Raw genomic sequence first — 19,383 nt, forward strand, 5'->3', positions numbered from 1 at the left:
AAAACTGGGGAAGGGGGTTGCAGCCAGACCTCAGACTATAATAAGTATATCGTTTGTCACTCAAAAACTGGGGAGGCCTAGGATCCCCGGCCCCAGGTTATATCCACCACTGGCTAATATGCTGCAATTTTCAAGAATAATGTCACAAATTGCATCCATGACTTCGGGAACAGTCACTGGATGTAAAGCATAATTTGTTGAGAAACCGCAACGTTTGAACTTCTTCACCACTGTATATAATGGAGGAGAGTCCAGTAGTGTTTCACTAATTTTCTCATTAATTTACTTTAGTGACTATCCTTGGTGGAACAAAAATGTTATAATAGTTGTGATCTGGATGTTCGTGAAATTCGCTGTTTGGGCACATAATCACTTCAGAGGCCTGAGAAAGCAATAAGAACTTCATTATTAATATGAAAATTTGTTGAAAACATGTTTTTCAAAACTAGTTTCATCTTTCTACCTAGTACCTACACTACTTCTGGGTTGGATTACGAGATTTTTAGCAGCCCCTCGTAAATTTATTTATATATATATATATATATATATATATATATATATATATATATAACTTGGGTTTCAAAAGTTGCATTGAAAAATATTTCATGTGCAGACGTTAATTATTTGTTAGTTACATATTTTACTTGAAATACGTTTATTATATAGGCCTAATATAAAAACAACAACGAAATACACAATGTAAGGTAAGTCAAACATAATAAATGTGATTTTTGGTGTGGGAAATAGCCGCCCCCCCCCCCCCGAAAATGTATCTGCCCCTCCTTTGCCCCCCTAGGAACTTATAGCTGGCGTCGTCACTGCTTGTACCGGTGAGAATAATAGCCGTAATATACAAACTTGGGCTCGAGAAAACCCTAACTAACCCTTGTCACATGATACCAAGACAGATTTTCGATAAGTATGTGGTGTGGCATGTTTGGATACATTCTTGTTGGCCTCTTATCCTTCACGAGCTCTTGAATGCTCACAGGAACATTTGCCTGTTACAAAATGGTTTACCGGGTCAGTTGGACGATGTTCCTTTGCACAACAGGGCGGAACCTCATCTTGTAGCATGACGGAGCATTGGATCATGCCAGTCGGTAGAACATCGAACATGTGAATGCCACCTACTCTAATTGATGATTTTGTCGGTAGTCTGATTACTTGGCCACCTCGTTCTCCTGACCTCATCCTTCGATTCCTGTTTATGGGGATGGATGAAACAGGAGTTTACCGGAAAATGGTGAATACAATGCGTGAACTGCAAGTTAATTATCGAACATAATCGGAAGCTTCGTAGTGCAACAGATGTCCTCCGAGTCGCTCAGAAATTTATTGATGTTGGTGGTGACATTTTTTAGAATCTGCTGTGACCTGCTATATAGCCTTTTCACCTCATTACAATCGTTCGTGTTAGTACTGACCACCACGCGTTATCATAGTATTTTTCTCTATTAATTACTTGCTTAATTATTTAATTATCGTGCATTAATTAGTGCTATATCACAAATTAATCCAATAACAATTAGTACTATTGTGTCCCTTCTAGTATTTACTTACATAAGTGCCATTGTATTTCCGTGTTTTACATGTTTTTGTTTACACATTTTTCGACTTCATTTTTATTCTGTTCATACCTATCTTAGTTATCGTTCAAAAATGTTCATAAAATACTTTTTGATTAGTCATCCATACTACCGTTTCCCACAGAATTGGTATTTCCTCCCGGGACACCATATATATATACAAGGGCGGATCCAAGGGGGGCTAAGCGGCTATAGCCCCCCTTGACGCTCAGGTTTACACTGGATAAAATGGGCTTCAATTCAGCTTTACACTGGATAAAACGGCAAATTATGGTTTAGCCCCTCCCTTGGTCATATCCTGGATCCGCCACTATATATATATATATATATATATATATATATATATATATATATATATATATATATATATATATATATATACAGTGGAGTCTCGTTAATTCGAACTTGGATAATTCGAATACTAGTCCATTCCCCTTGAAAACTGTATTGAAAACAATAGTAAAAAATCGTGGATAAATCGAACTTTTGAACCTATGTTTTGGATAATTCGAAGTAAATACAGTTGAAAATTTTTAATTTTTCTCTATTGGACAGATGTAAACTGAGAAATACAATTTTAACGTATTTTCAGTTATCCAGATGCAGCCATAGGGAAGAGTAATACCTAAGATAAATAGAAAATATATGTAATGATAAAGATGAAGGTGAGTTGGGGAAGAAGTAAAGATAGAGAACGTGTGCCAATCTCATCTTGTTTCAGAATTGGTTGAAAATTTAAGATGAATTATTGATAAAGTCAACCAAATGTTATTAATATCGTATTCCACGCAATACATGAAATTCAAGATTTCTTGACCGTACAAAAATAATCAAATTTAAGCAAATGAGGTTTACGACTTCTTAAAAGTGAGAACAGAATATTCAAATTGTTACTGGTGTTTAATTGTTTGGGCTATTCAATGTATGTTGTAGTGTTGTACGTAAATATATTTTCCATTGTACATGTAGTTTGAAGTATGTGGAGTCAATGTCGTTTGTTAGTTTGCGGTATTCGATCACGCAAATAATAAGCTGCTTTAAAGGTAAAGTCTACACCATAATAATATGTTTTTGATGCACAGTACTTTGGTGTGTTTGTTGTTATATAAGTGAAAATGAATGTTGTTGGATAATTCGAATTTTGGATAATTCGAAATTTTTTCGTCCCCCCTTGGACTTCGAATTAAAAAGAGTCCACTGTATATATATATATATATATATATATATATATATATATATAAATCACCAATTAATCTGAAAGAGTATGAAATTAAACGTTTCAGCCCTCATTGATGAAATTCTGCGTATGCCACTGCTAAGAACCAGCAATAATTATCAGAGGATTGAAGCAGAAAGTAAACATTTTAATGGAGAAACGATATTCTATTTATAAAAACGAAATAAAATATTTTAAAAAATAAAGTGTTTCAATAGAGACATATTAGATACAGAAGCAATAGACATATTGAAACAGATCTACCATGTGATGAAGTCGCTAATCTATAGATCCACATTGTTCAGACAACATTCTTTAAATCTTTCAAGTAAATTTTATGGGATTTCTTAAAAAAAATTCTCGCAAAGAAAATAATTAAAATAATTGATTAATTATGTTATTATGTAATAGACATCTCCCTTACAAAATATTCTTTAAAATATTATTTTCTCCTTATTTCATTTTCAATAAAAAAAATAACTACGGTACTTACCCCACTTTATGTTTGGATACCTTTGTACTCGTATTAAAGTTGATAAATAAATAAATAAATAAATAAATAAACTAACATATGTATACCTGTTTCGTTCAATGAGTAAAATAAGTGTTTTCAATGTGAATACGAAGAGTGCACTTAAGCCGTACGTCAGATTTGGTAACCGTTGAGAATCTGTTAGCGTAATGTGGAGGGTAACCAGTGTTATTTTCGCTAAAGATCTCATACCAAGGGAAGAAGGTATATGTACTAGATATGTGGAATGTAATACTAAAAAACTATTTATGAAATAGCCTCTATGACCATATTGATGGCCCGCCAGGATGCCGATAGTGGCTGACGCCATCGATCTAATGCTCAAAATTGCAGTTTTCTTCTGATTCGATCAATCTTCGAATGCAATGTTATACTGCCTCCGTAATATATATTATCCTGCCAATTACCCAAGCAATGCGCGTTTGTCTTACTTCTTTCCCGTTAAAATTAACCCATATTTCATTGATAGTATCTCTCCCTTTATTGTATTTCTTGTGAATTATGACTAAACTAATACTAGTAGATATTTTAGGGAAAAAATCGTAGAGAATTTGTACTTAGAAAACTCCTCTTAGTTAGACTAGTTTAATAACCTTATCATAAATTACATTCCATTATTTATAAGAATGGTTCTGTGTTATTTGTCAGTGCTAATGCTATGAAAAGAGTAAACTAAAATTAGTAACAATACTTTGGTATGGTAAAATGAAGTTACAGTTATATAAGTGCAAAGATCTTGTATTGGATGTAGAGATATGGAAAGTTCTCATCATACATGAGTTTCATTGGCTACCCCTAATAATGTCCGATGAATATTACCAAAATGTTCTCATTGAGTGGTTTTCCCCTGTCGTAATCTTTGACTACCTCAATCTTACCAAAGCACTAGATACCACTAACATCTTGTTATCCATTTGCCTACAGCTCATTTGATTAATGGTTATTATGACATAGCCTATTGTGGCCGATAAGTTCGAGCGACGAATGGCTAATAGAGTTCTGTATTTGATTTTTAAGGGGGCGCGGTGGCTCAGTGGTAGAGTACTTACCTTTGGTTCGATCCCTGGCCAAGTAAGTTTGTGGTAGACAACATCGTGCTCGTGGGTTTTCTCGGGGTACTCCCGTTTCCTTCCACCTTCTCATCCCACCAATTTTTCCATCATCATTCACTTGTTTAGTCATCGTCTCCCTTAGCCTAACAGGCATAATCGTGGGACGCTCAACTCGTGGATTTCATTTCATTTTTATTTGATTTTTATAGATGTTGCAAAATACGTTATTAGGGTTCTTGGATGACACGCTTGAATTATTAGCTGATGTGCTCTATTGTACCATTTATCTCTTTTTATCCCTTTCAGAAGAGAATTGATGGTAACTCACAGACCTCATAGCGCTTCTGACCTTTACCATATCCAACGAAATAGGGCAAGAATATCCAACGAAAGAGTTTGACAAAGAAGGGCGGCCATTGTTGTTGTCTTCTTCCTGTTTCTTGTCATCATGAGCGTCTGCATGATTATTATCTATGCAGGGATATCCCCGGATGGAATTATCTTATCTACTCGAATTACCGTGAGGAATACGTCAACTGCACGACCAACAACTAGCTCTACGTCGGAACCTAGAATAACGACAACGCCAATTACTGTGACCCGCACTAAAACAATTAGAACAATTGCACCTGGGAATTTAATAACAAACTACTCGACTGAGAAGAATGAAACAACATTGAATTTTAACGTGTCCACTGTTCCTTTACCATCTATGATCACCACCAGTGATGTAATTGGTAAAGAAAATAGGTCTTTATTTGAAACTTCAACGCACAAAACAGATGTGATGTCGACCCTTGAGAGCTGGACTCTCAGTGACAATTCGTCGTCTGCACTGAATGAAAGTAAAACCAATGATACTTCTCATGAAAACTTCTTTAGGTGACAGCATATTTTTAATTCTACGTTCATACTTACTCTGTAATTGTTAGTAGTGGTTTAATGTACTGTATTTCATGTACTATTCTAAAGTTATGTACTATTCTGTTCAATAAAACTACATATAGAAAACCTCTTCCTATACATATTTCGTTGAAATATTTTATTCCTTATTCTGTATTTCTTGGTTGTATCATCATACATTAATATTCTATTTATTTATATTATTTTTTTTTAAAAAAAATGTGGAATGCACGTTTGAATCACTACAATCACTACTCGGCAATGATGTATTCAGCAAATTTTTCTAGGAGAGATCCAAGACTTTTCAGGGGGATTGGACTTTTTACATACTAAAAGCAAACCAAGTCTTCTTTCAGAATATGAAAGCATTAATAACGTTCCATATACAGTGTGTTTTAAAATAACAACATTTGAGAGACGATTCCCGACACCAAGATAAAACATAAAGTATAGACCATCCTGGGTGCACAAATGATTCCTTTCGGAGTTATAGGATGCCGAAAACATGAAAAAATGAACTTTAAAGGTACATAGCTCCAAAGCTATGGGACAGGAACTAATGTGTTCCCTATCCAAAAATCCATGTTTCAGAATCCTAAGGTACTCACGCAACAATTTTTGTAGAGGGAGTTTGGCTACAGGCATATAATTTGAAATACTCAGCAACTACCTTTATAAAAATAGTTGCATAAGTACCGCAGGACTCTGAAACATGGATTTTTGGATAAGGCACATACTAGTTCCTAAGTGAAGTCTTGACTCGATCACGGTATGTCCCATAGTTTTGGAGCTATGGACCTTTAAAGTTCATTATCCCATGTTTTTGGCAGCCTATAACTCCGAAAGAAAGCATTTGTGCACCCAGGTTGGTCTATACTTTTTGTCTTATCATGGTGTCACGAATTACCTCCCAAACATTGGCGGTGTTGTTTTGTAACACCCTGTATAAATAGAGGAAAGTTTTGTACCTTGTACCACTTTTTAGGTTTCGCAGTATAAGCAATCTGCTAATGATATAACTCCGTTCCAAAGGGCCGCAGTGGCTCAGTGTCAGAGCGTTCACCTCTGGTGTATGGGGTCCTTGGTTCGATCCCAGCTCGCGCCAAGTAAACTTTGTGGTGGACAAATCACGTGCATGGGTTTGCTCGGTATTCTCCCGTTTCCTCCCCCTTTCTTCATTCTACCATTTCCATTCATTTCTCATCATCATCGTCTCCTTTAGCCTAGCCGGCATAATCTTGGGAAGTATAACTTAAAGATTTCTGGCATTATTCCATGCATGTAACTTCTTAACATAAGTTATCTACTTAACAGCAACCTAATAACTTACGGCACTTGTTAGAAAATAACACACACTATATATAACTCACACTATGGCACAAGATAGATGATGGTCACGTACCTAGTGAAAGTAATCGTGTACTCCGTGCTAGATGAATTGAACTATCATTTAACTCAATAAAACAAATCATTGCACCCATATTGTATTTAATTACGCCTAATTATTTTGCAGTTACACAAACTGAAGAGTGACATTCAGTACAAAACTATGAGATCATCCCATGTTTACATTTTGCTACATTTTTCGATAATTGCCCTTTATTCCTGTACACAGGTGATGTGTCCAACGTGCGCACCTCGTGCACTTACACCATTCTCAATTTATGTCGGCTGGTTAGCGTTACACTAATAAAGACATTCATTCTCCTCCGTCTATTCGGACAATTGATTATCTAGAGATCTGTCTGTCAAATTTGTAGTCAAGAAATCATTCTCACTGAATTCCTCTGTATCAAAAGGATAGATACGAGATTTGCGGAAGACAGAATGTTATGCCCGTGGACAAGCTTTTCCCAGAACCCCAGCAATCAAGTAGATACGGTTAACACTAGACATCTCTACAACAGCACCGACTTTCTAAAATTTATGTGGGTGCTTATCAATGGCGAGCAGTGTTGTATGTTTTCAGGGGAGTATCGATATTCTTTGATTGATTTCCTTTTAATTAAAATATTTTATGAACACTATCTTAAAGGACTGTGCTGTGATAAAGTAAAATATATCGGTAACACGGCTGACTTAAACGCAAGAGATATGGGTTCAAACCCGGGTCCAAGGTTAAGTTACTGTAATGAATATTATCAACATATGTAATCGTGACATTGAGAAATATGTATTTTATTTTTTGTTGGGTACTTGAGCCCCGGAGCACCCACGTAGTCGGCGCGCATGCCTCTTGAGCCTCTCTAAATGAATTTCATGCTGGAATCATGAGAGTTAATGATTTTCAGTACATTTCTTAACACTATAGGATGTACAACTTTATGTTCCAGTTATATTTACTTCGTTGTATTATTGTTTTGGAAGAAAACAAACACAGCTCTAAGTATCTGCCAAGATAGAAGCAAGGCAGACAGACCAAGACAGTGCCAGAGAGTTTGCCAAGACAGACCAAGACAGAAGACAAGACAGTTTGTCTGTTCTGGTAGTAGAAGGTGGCACAAAGTACACGACCATCATTCATTCACAAATATCGAAGCCCATATATACTATTACCTATCATAGTAGAATACGGTACTGCTTGCTCTACTGACACTTTGTGAACAGGAAGTCTTGTACGTAAGTGGGGCGCTTTAAGACGGAACAATGTGTTGTCAGAGTGAAAAAGCGCTGCATTCCTACCCGTACGGAAAACAGATTACAACAATGCGCTATTCGACGCTCCGTGACTACTAACCAAATAGAGAACAGATAGAACTCGTGTAACATTCAGTGCTGCCAACTTACTAGAACAGAAATAGCGGGCAATTCAAAAGTTACGTTCTTTGTGGAATCTTCTGTGTCAAAGTAGATCAATATGAATGCATTCAGAGCTCAGAAATGTACCACAAATAACCTCGCAGCAAGTACCGTTTCCGGGAACATAAGCGAACATCTGGTACAGGCAAAGATAAATACGAATAATTATATATTTTTCAATCAGAGACATAGCAGTGAGAAACGCTAGAGCAAAGGAGAGGAGAGGGTAAAGTAGAAAAATGAAGAATTGGAACTGTTGGTAGTGTAGGCGTACTCATGGATTTACAAATATTGTGCTTGCAAAAAAGCATCAACTACACTATCGATGTTCTTATTTCATTGTCACAACTACTCTTTCTCAATGTCGGAGCTTCCATTGAAGGAAGCTTTTATTTAGCATAGCCTGAAGGGGGTACAGTGGCTCAGTAGTAGAGCGTTTATCTCTGGCGCGTAGAAGTCCTTGGTTCGATCCCGGCCAAGCAAGTTTGTGATCGACAACATAATATCTGTGGTACGCCCATTTCCTCCCACATTCTCATTCCATCCATTCCTTCATTATCATTGACTTGCCTTAATGTCTTCCTTAGCCTAAAATGCATAATCGTAGGACATTAAACTGAAAGATTTCAGCATAGCCTGATCCAGTTTAGCCTACTCGTCCTTGCATACTTTTCAGACCCTCAAATATTGTGGCACAACATTTTATGATGCTCTGTTTTAATGGGCTAAAAACGCAGAAAATTCCATGAAAATGTCTGAATGAGCGCTATCTAGTGGGTGATAAATGGCGTTATGTTAGGGATGCAAATAAGCACCGAAATTTTACTAGCCCAAGAAACAAGATACTAGCCCCCATCCCACAACAGAAATCATTTAGTTAACTTTGAAATAAATAATAGTAGATACCATATTAAAAACTCGCTCACACCAATGAACCACTCGCCCCGGATGAATGGGCGAGTGGTTATTTGCATCCCTGCGTTATGTCATCACTTTATATTAGATGTGGGTCCATTTGACCAGATGAAAGCAGATGCATGCGTGGAAAGTTTCCCTAAGGGGCTTATGGCAGTGACAGGGATTTGTACCAAAGAGTGGCTTTCTCTACATGGAGTGGCATCTAATGTGAAGATAAATGATCCTTATTACATAGAGCAGTTCTTAAATCTCATTGTACCTTCAACATGTCCTTGCTTTGTATGAGAATGAGACATCCAAAGACAACATTCACCTACACTAGGATTATGAAACATTATCGGTGGTGGAAAATAGGTATTACAGTCTAGGGCAAGCAGGTGCAATTTATTACCATGCATAAGGATGATATTATGTTCTGTATTAGATATGTTTGAGTTCCTGAGTAGCACAGCATTCCACAAGGTGCCCTTTTACTTAAGAAGGCAAGCCTATAGAAAGTATTCAGGTACACTACATGAAGTAATCTGGACGGCCCACTGGAAATTCCATAAATTTGAAGATAAGGTTTTAGGGGAACTTTTTGTCAAATTATTTGTGCACAAACCTTTCAAGGTCGACCTGAAGATATTTTTTTGTTTATGTTGCCTGTCGCTCAGGAATTGAGCAGAAACAGTTTTGGAAATAGTGATTTTCCTTGACTATCAATATCTGGAAATATTGGAATGGTGTTGGAGCTACCATTCATGAAATATGTTTCCCTAATTTATAGAATTTCTGTTAGCATCTACGGTAACATAAGTAACTATCAATGATTTGGAATGCAGAGACGGATCTAGAACATAAAAATTGGGGGGGGGGGTAAGCAGAACCCACACTATAGGTATATCATGAGTTTACTATAAACTTTCAAAAATATACAAGTAATAGCTTCAATTAATTTTGTCACACAAAAAACTGGGGACCTAGGCCCCCCTGGCCTCCAGCTAGACCCGCCTCTGCTGAAATGAAAACTAATACCAACATTCAAGGTGCAACATTCGGAAAGCAATGCATTTGAAGATGATTACATTCGGAAAAAATTGTAAATAAAAAAAAATCTCTCCCTGAATATATTAACATTATATTAAAAAACATTTGTCTGGAAAGTAATTAGCAATTGTTTCTAAAATGCAAAATAGTCATCAATATATTCTATGCACTAACATAATAATAATAATTTCTAAAATCAAATTAGGTAAATTTTAAATTCTGTTCCTGTTAAATCGATTATGCAAATTTACATCTAATGTTAAATAATTACAATATCTTAATCAAAACATTTTTAGTAATAAATTATTTATTTAATTTTAACGCTTAAATATCAATCTAAAATACTATTTCTGAACAGAATCAACACTTTTATATTCTCACTGTCAAGTTCGCAAACTTTGAAGCAGCCATGCTTTGTTGAAACTTAACTCTAAGTCACAACTGTTGCAGTTGAAAAGTTCCTGTCTTACATAAAACTAAAAATAAATAAATTTCAAACAATCTGGTTCATACAAATGTTGTAAAACATAAAAAACTCTTGTCTTCGTCTTCATTCGAAGTTCTAAGCGAATCTATGTACGAACGGCAAACCTCCGGATCCACATTGCACAGTTCAGAGTACATCGAAGTAGCTAATTTCAACAATGGATATTCAGGTTTCAGGCGATCAATGCTACGACAAAATTGAAGCACATTCAAGAATAGCTCACAAGTATTTTGTCTTATCATCTGCGGAAGATTGGCACAGTATGGCCATTCAGGACGTTCATGCATTCCGTGCGTTGGCCAATTGCGCATGAGATGTCCCTCAGAAAGGTCGGCTGGGTAATAAACGCTTCCCTCCGTTGCCAGGAGACGAGGCGATCGGCGGATTTGCTTCCTGGACACTTGCTGGAAAATAATAATATTATTAATATTAATAATAATCACAAACTTATTTTCCTTATCTGGAACAAGGAGGAATTGCCACATCAGTGCAAAGAATCAATCACTGTTTCAATTCACAAGAAAGGGGACAAAACTTATTTTAAAAATTATCGAGGCATCTCTCTTCTGTTAATATACTATAAAATTCTCCCAAATATTCTATTAGCAAGATTGACCCTATAGACAGATGAAATTATTAGGAATTATCACGCGGATTTGGCGAACTTGATTAACTGTCGGCTAGATATTTACAACTCGACAAATACTCTAAAAGAAATGAGCGCAATACATCAACTACAGTATTTATTGAGTTTAGAAAAATCTACGACTCGGTTAGGAGAAAAACATTGTACAACATTCTTACAGAATTTAAAATAAAGAAAAGCTAGTTAGATTAATTAAAATGTGTTTGAATAAATCGCAAAGTAAAGTCCGAGTAGGAAAATTCTTGTCCACGAGCTTTCACATTAATAATACCTTGAAATAAGGAGATACGTTATCGTTATTTATTTAACTTTGTTCTCGAGTACGCTATAAATTAAATCAAAAATAGCAACAAAGGCCTAAAGCTGATTGGTATTCACGAGGTCATGGTGTGTGCTGATTATGTAAACCTGATAGGGGATGATAGAAGAACAATAGAAAGAAACGTAGAGATCTTTTTAAACGCTTGCAGGAACATAGAAAAGAATATACAGTCGACTAAAAGCAGGGAATTCAGTTCAAAATCTTTTGCCGTCGCGAATTCTGTCGAGGAATTTGAAGCTTAAAATATATAAAACGATAATTATGTCTGTCATGCTGTATGGTTGCGAAATATGGTGGCTTACTCTGAGGGAAGAACATAGACGGAAAACATTTGAGAATAAACTCCTGACACAAATATTCGGACCCAAGAGGAACGAGAATGGGGAATGGCGGAAATTTCATAAGAATAATTGCATAATTTATACCATTTATCGAACATTGTAAGGGTCATCAAGCCCAGATGGCTCAAGTGGGCAGGTCATGTGACCGGAATGGAAGAAAGTAGGAACGCTTTCAAAGTTTTAACTGGAAGACCAATCGGAAAACGATCATTAGGGAGACCTAGGCGCAGATAAGAGGATAATATTAAGATGAATCTCGCACAAATAAGCAATACAAAGTAGAAACTGGATCTAGTTGGCTAAGGACAGAAAGCAACGGAGAGTCTTTAATATCTGATTCTAATAGAACTTTTCACGTAGAATTCAAATATATAATTAATTTTTCTCCATCATCCACCATTTTCCCGTGACACCCACATGACCTTGAAAATGGGTTATTTTGAGAAATTTGTTATTTACGTGCGAATAATCACATGTAACTTCCACGGTAATTACAATGTAAGCGCGACTTATACCTAATTGGATTCACAATGAAACACACTTTACAATGATGTATACACCGTGTCGCCATTTTTATATGAGGGAAATTCTAGAAGGTTTTGTGGGAAATTCCCTCCAAAAAGTAGTTTATAAGATTTTTTGTCTCTCTGTCGTTATTCATATAGTGGTACAGAAACGGGAATTGCACCAAAACAGATTTACCTCCAATTAATAAAATTATATTAATTTCATGTGAGGCGCGTTATTCTATCTAGAGATATAAATAGTTGTATCTATTTACAGGTTTAAATGCAAGGCGTTCAGCAAAGACAGAAACCTAACGTTGACGTATTGTTATCGGCAGATACACGGGCACAGGTACAAGCACAAATACACAAAAGCATACACAATGCAAGCATACTTTCTGTGGGAAATTAGTATATTTTTACGATTTTGACCTGCCAACAATGAATAAAAAAAATCTGTAAACAACAGCGAAAAAATTTAATTCCCTGAATTCTATTATATAGTACTTTCAAGACAAGACAAAAAATGGAATGAAATTTTGAGTGTTACGTCCCACGGTTATGCCGGATAGGCTGAAGGAGGCGATGATGATGAGTAATGAATGAAATGGTGGAATGAAGAAAGTGGGAGGAAACGGGAGAACCCCGAGGAAACCCACACACACGGTGTTTGTCCACCACTAGTATTGCGTGGTGATGCACTGAGTTAGATTGCGTTCTGTGTTGCTTTGTGATTTATGAAGTATAGGATCATGTGTGAATGTGTATGATATAGAACAAGATACAAGATGCCGAGGAAGTGTGTAATCATCAGGATTTATATATATATATATATATATATATATATATATATATATATATATATATATATATATATGTGTGTGTGTGTGTGTGTGTGTGTGTGTGTGTGTGTGTGTGTGTGTGGGAAGCTGACATTTAAATCGCAACGTCGATGTTTCATCCCACTGGTGAGTAAATGTTATCAGTTGTATTTTTGTTGCAGCATAGAAGACCAAGATAAGAACTGGGCTCCTTACCAAGGGCGCCGATCCTGCCCCCCCCCCAAAGCTCGTGTCCCCCCTTTTGTATTTATGAATATACAATATTTGGCATAATTTGAATGCAATTTGTCTTTAAATTCTCATATATATACCTTCTGCATCTGAATGGCCCCCCCAAATTTACAGAGAAATCGGTACCCTTGCTCCTCACTACATTTGTTGTATTTGCATGAAACGTCTGACTGGGTGGGCAAATTGTGAACGGAACATGGACTTCGGCGTACCCATGATCTGAAGGAACCAAAAGTTCTTTCTTCAAATGTTGTTTTGTATGACGCTGATAAAAGGAATAATCAGTAAATATAAGCACACAGAGCAGTACCCTAATTAACCATTAGCAATTAGGCCAGTTTCGCACAATGCAGAATTACCAGTGACACAACCTTCAGCGAGATTACGTACTTAAGACAATAACTGAAGTACAACATGAAGAGGAAGATCTTCCAACATGTGCAGGAAACACGTCTATATTCGAACCCCATCGAGGTCAGGGTGAACCAAATGACCTCGTTCGGAATTTAAAACTCTCCAAACTACAGGCAGATCTTCTTGCTTCTAGACTTAAAAGGCTGGAATCTATTTCATCGTGACATCGCGCTCCATCGTGCGTTTTTCGAAACCGTCAGGCAGAGTTTCAGAACTAGTATCCTACAGAAAATGATTTAGTTTATTGTAACAATGTTTGTGCTGTCATGGATACACTCCGACATAAATATGTAAGTACAGAATGGAGATTGTTTATTGGCTCTTCAAAAGCTAGTGTGAAGGCATTCGTTTTGCACAATGGCAACGAATTTCCTTCAGTGCCTTTGGCTTATGCAACTAACATGAAGAAAACCTACAAAAACATCCAAATATTGTTAGAAAGAATTCAGTATGAGAAATATAAGTGGACCGTTTGCTGTGATTTAAAAGTAATTTCTTTGTTAATGGGTCTGCAGCTTGGTTACACGAACTATTGTTGTTTCCTGTGCGAATGGGACAGCAGGAACAAACAGGAATATTACATCAAGAAGAATGCCAAAATGAGTATTAACTCCTAGACAGAAGAATGTTGTTTGGCCCTCACTGGTGAGCCCTGGTAACATTGTCTCATGTAAAGTTGGGGCTTTTCAAAAATTTTGTTAAAACAAAAGTAATGTGGGATTTTGTTATCTGAAGGAAAACTTTCCTCGAGTTAGTGACACTAAAATCAAGGAAGATATATTTGTAGGCCCCCAAATAAGGTATTTGATTCATGACCAAAAAAAAAAAAAAAAAAAAAAAAAAAGAGAGAGAGAGAGAGAGAGAGAATCTCTTAACTCCAGTTGAAAAAGCAGCTTGGTCTTCATTTTAAAGTAATTTTTAAAGAATTTTTGTTTTTTTAAGGAACCATAAAGCTCCAAACTAACGTACAGTTGTGAGTGATTTCCTGCAATCATTCAAAGAAATAGGTTTTGCAACATGTCCCTTAAAGTCCATTTCCTAGACTCCCACCTGGATTTCTTCCCTGAAAATTTCGGTACCTTTAGTGATAAAAATGGGGAACATTTTCATCAGGACATTTCAGCCATGGGGAAGAGGTACCAAGGACAGTGGAATTTACAAATGCTAGCAGGTTACTGTTGGACGCTCAAGAGAGATGTCCCAGAAGCCTCGACAACTAAAACACTTTAGTTAAGGTAAGTGTTCATTTGTTAACACTTAACACTGCTTTGGTAAAGTACATATGTGGCAAGTTTAGTTTAATTTAGTTTAGTTTAGCAATAGAAACAACTATTTATATCTCTAGATAGAATAACGAGGTTAACATGATTTATTGAGCATATGAATATTGACATGAGACAAAAAAAATTCTTATACATTACTTTTGGAAGGGAATTTCCCACAAAATCTTTCTATAATTTCCCTCATATAAAATGGCCACACGATGTATGCATCACTGTAAAGTGTGTTTCATTGCGAATTCAATGAGGTATAGACCGTGCTTATATTGTAACTAGCATGGAAGTTACATGTGATTATCGGCACGTAAATAACACATTTCTCAAAATAACACATTTTTTAAGTTTACGTGGGTGTCACGGGAAAATGGTGGGTAATGGAGGTAAACTGATTATATATTTGAATTCTATGTGAAAAGTTCTATTAGAATTAGGTATGTTCTCCCAAGTACGAGATATTTTTTGGTCGACTAATGTTTTCTGTTTCACGGGAACAAAAAAATACTTTAGAATGGACAGTATCCCTTCTCTAGCCTCATCTTGGCTGCAGGCCTGAGCAAGGACACATGTAAAAATTGTTATCTGATTACTTTCATTTCAACGCCATTTCTCGATTGGATAATTACAGGGAAAACTTCTTGCTCTCTTATTGAATATTAAAAGATATAAAATTTAACCCACTGAATCAGTTTATACCTTTTCTTTTTGTTCCTTTTTATGACTTGGTAAGCACATTCTACTGCACTTCTTTGTTATTTTAACTAAATTTTACTTATTTAATTTGCTCAATTGAATGGTGTTAATAATAATAATAATAATAATAATAATAATAATAATAATAATAATAATAATAATAATAATAATAATAATAATAATAATAATAATAATGTTTCTTTCTGTGCCATGAACAGCTTAACGGCAAAAGTGCAGCACTTTATCAGACAAAAATAAACACATATTGCATACAATGTAACCACGGGCGTCTCTGGCGGGGGGACGAAAACAATGCATTCCCCCCAATATTTTGAAGTACTAAATATTCAATATTTTATTCTAATTTAATTTATTTACTAACGATAGAATATGATATAAATAATAATATTTGTTTGGAAATTAATATTCAGGCTGTGAAACGATTGTAATCGAGTTCTTGATATACCTTAGGGGGTCCGTGAAGGTAAGCAGAAAGGTAACAAATGGAATCGAAGTTAATAAACAGGTTGGGCTAGGTACTACCATTTAAATCACTTTCTTTGATGTCCCCCCAAATTTTACATGAGAGAGACGCCAGTGAATGTAACCTACCTACTGAAACAATATAACATAATGATAAAATAAAATAATATTGGATTAATAATTCGTTGTCAAATTAATACCAAATGTTTTAGTCTCAAAATAGATACATCGTCAAAAATAATAAAAATAATATTTGTCAAACTCTAAAATTTATGCTTTCGTACTAATAAAAAATGAATTAAACTAAATTAAAGGAATTGGACAATCTTCTTAAAATTACAGATTTTGGATTCAAAGGAACTAATACTGATCCATTTTTCGTATTATACATTGGTACCCTTATGCCTATATTATGCAAGCAATATTCAGTATGATATCTATTGGCTAATATTTTCTTAATAAAATCTCTTTCAATAAGTTTTTTCCTGTTGTTTAATGCCTGTATTTCCCAATATTCATTCCAGTATTTATAACTATGTGAGTAGTAATTACTATTCATTTTATGGTATAGTAGCCTAATAAAACATTTTTGTACTGACTCAATTTTGTTTGCCAATGTTATGCCTATACTATTCCAAATAACTACACTAAACTCTAATCTAGAGCTTGCACGCATCTTCTAAACTCAGGTCATTGTTTCAAAATAAACCCTATTATTCTTCTCGTCCCTCGGGTTATATCATTTATATGATAGGTAAATTTCATATTTCTGTCAAACAGTATACCCAAATCTTCAATCTCTTCGACTTTATGCAATTTTATTCTATTAACTACATATTTGCTCACATAGTATTGGATTTTGTTAGTATATGATATATATTTAGTTTTCTCACAATTTATTTTCAAAATGTTATTTTTACACCATGTATTAACTGTATCTAGATCTTTCTGCAGTAAATAGATATTATACTCACTATTTACTATTCTAAATTATTTTCAATCATCGGCATACAACAAAATATTTGAGTATTTAATTTTCTCAGATAGATCATTAATAAATATGGAAAAAAAAGGAAGGGGTCCCAGAGGAGATCCCTAAGGTATGCCATTCTTTATTACAACCATAACTAAAGGTTATTTGACCAATTTTTACTTTAAATGTTCTATTTGCTAGTTAGAAGATAATAATAATAATAATAATAATAATAATAACAATAATAATAATAATAATAATAATAATAATAATAATAATAATAATAATAATAATAATAATAATAATAATAATAATAATAATAATAATAATAATAATGTAAACTATTACCCACTTGTTTACAAAGAGGCTCTTCGCTTTCAGATTCCTCCTCCAACTTCCTCTTCATGTCTCCGATTTTGGTAGGCCTTTTTAGGTGTTTGGGAGAAGCTGTGAATTCTTTAAGGTCAACTAATTCGGATTTATTTCTCGTGGATACACTTGAGTTTAGTTTTGAAGACACAAAATCGTCACATTTAATGGTTGTTTCACCATTGAAAGTTTGAGTGTTGAAAATACTATCAATAGTATCTGACATATTTACGTTATCCATATTACATTGACACAATTTTGATAGTTTTTTATATCTTTCCGGTTGTTTGTTCTGATGAATCACTCTTGACGAAAGCGCATTGGATATGTTCAGAGTTTTGGTGACCCTGTAATAATTATTGATGGTTGCCAAGTAACTGGATGAGCTTTTGTTGTGACCCATCTTCTGAAATTTGTGGTTCTTTGTACCTATTACTGCTGTGCTCTCCATGACAGGATTCAAATATTTTGCTTCAATTTCATTGAATGCTAAACCGTTGTTTCCAGTGCATTTTTCTCCATTTGTAATCTTCATTTCTAAGTAATTACCTACGGATGAGAAAAAACAAATTTAAGATATTACAAATCACGGAAATGATCAGCATTTAATATAAGGTATATATCTATATCTATATCTATCTATCTATCTATCTATCTATCTATCTATCTATATATATATATATATATATATATATATATATATATATATATATATATATATATATATATATATATATATATATATAGGTGTGTGTGTGTGTGTGTTTCACAATCGTTAACTAGTGTTTTCAGAAGATCTGAGGTCTCAAGCAGTATCAGTCTATGAAAAATTTGTGCAACGTAACGCAAATTGTTTCAAGAACTTTTGGTGGGAGAGTCTGTGAAAAATTACGGAGGATAGATAATTCTAAAAAGGCAAATTTACGTCACTGACGTCACGTCGCAAAATTGAATCGATTTCTGTTCTGTAACATTTTTTACAATTTTCACTTTTTTTTTAAATTGAGTATTTTAGAGGTAGATACAACGATTTGTGTTAAAAGAAAGTACCGTATATTCCTTGGAAGTGTTGAAAATATAAGCCATTGAATTATATTATGATAATATTATACTATGATATATTATATTAATGTGCTCTGTTGGTCGGTCTACTAGCTGTACTGGAATCTGGATAAACGCTCAGGAATTTCGGGAATAAAACTTAAAGAAAAATCTCATGGGTTATAAATACAAATCCTACCATTAAAATAATATTTTCTTATGCAATGCTATTTCCTTGCATTTCCAATTATGTCTCGTCGCACAACATAAATAAAATCCACCTAAACTTACTAATTGTCTGCTTTTTCGTTACACCAGGTGAAGATTAGTCTCAAAGATACCGTGAAAAAATTTCACCTTTTATTCTGGCACAATATTAAGGTTTGCATGATTTTTATTTAGCATGCAGATGGCCAAGGTATGTTCCAGTATTAACCCCAGTATTTCCTGATATGGATTGAAAATACTTTATAAGTCGGAGTAAGGCAAACAGTAACGTAAGGCCAACGTAGGCAATTGAATTGTTTGGCAAATATTCGGCAAAACGTCTAATTATAACATAGGGCAAATTATGCTAATTGAGTTGGTTGGCAAATGTTCGGCAAAGCGGCTAATTATAACATAAGGCCAACGTTGGCAAATTGTCTAACCGACCGTTTCTTTCTGTTGGTCCTTCTACCTTTGCTGCGAGGATAGTTCTTACTATTTAGTTTAGCAGTC

General features: G+C 34.9%; 2 protein-coding genes across 2 annotated transcripts in view; one reads left to right on the forward strand and one right to left on the reverse strand.

Moving 5' to 3' along the window:
* Positions 1-5,395, forward strand: part of LOC145677021 (transmembrane protein 26-like) — a 72,506-nt gene extending 67,111 nt beyond the window's left edge. Inside the window, exon 8 of the mRNA XM_081747727.1 lies at positions 4,696-5,395. Within this exon, the coding sequence (XP_081603853.1) occupies positions 4,696-4,789 (94 nt within the window). The 3' untranslated portion in view covers positions 4,790-5,395. The remainder of the gene's footprint in view (positions 1-4,695) is intronic.
* Positions 5,396-10,220: 4,825 nt separating this feature from the next.
* Positions 10,221-18,165, reverse strand: LOC145677020 (uncharacterized). The gene is made up of 2 exons (XM_081747726.1): positions 17,606-18,165; positions 10,221-10,929 (listed from the first exon to the last, which is right to left on the reverse strand). The coding sequence occupies exons 1-2, from the start codon at positions 18,155-18,157 to the stop codon at positions 10,546-10,548; spliced, it is 936 nt and encodes a 311-aa protein (XP_081603852.1). The 5' UTR covers positions 18,158-18,165; the 3' UTR covers positions 10,221-10,545.
* Between the last annotated feature and the right edge of the window lie 1,218 nt (positions 18,166-19,383).

This window comes from Thermobia domestica, unplaced genomic scaffold (genome assembly GCF_964235325.1).
Source record: "Thermobia domestica unplaced genomic scaffold, izTheDome1.hap1.1 HAP1_SCAFFOLD_534, whole genome shotgun sequence".
Taxonomy (NCBI): domain Eukaryota; kingdom Metazoa; phylum Arthropoda; class Insecta; order Zygentoma; family Lepismatidae; genus Thermobia; species Thermobia domestica.

What these genes read in the sequence shown, in the direction of transcription:
- LOC145677020 (XM_081747726.1), bottom strand. Translation starts at nt 18,157, where the DNA reads ATGAAGATTACAAATGGAGAAAAATGCACTGGAAACAACGGTTTAGCA. An exon ending in AAGAGCCTCTTTGTAAACAA is followed by an intron (nt 10,930 to 17,605) that starts GTGGGTAATAGT and finishes ATTATTTTCCAG; the next exon opens with CAAGTGTCCAGGAAGCAAAT.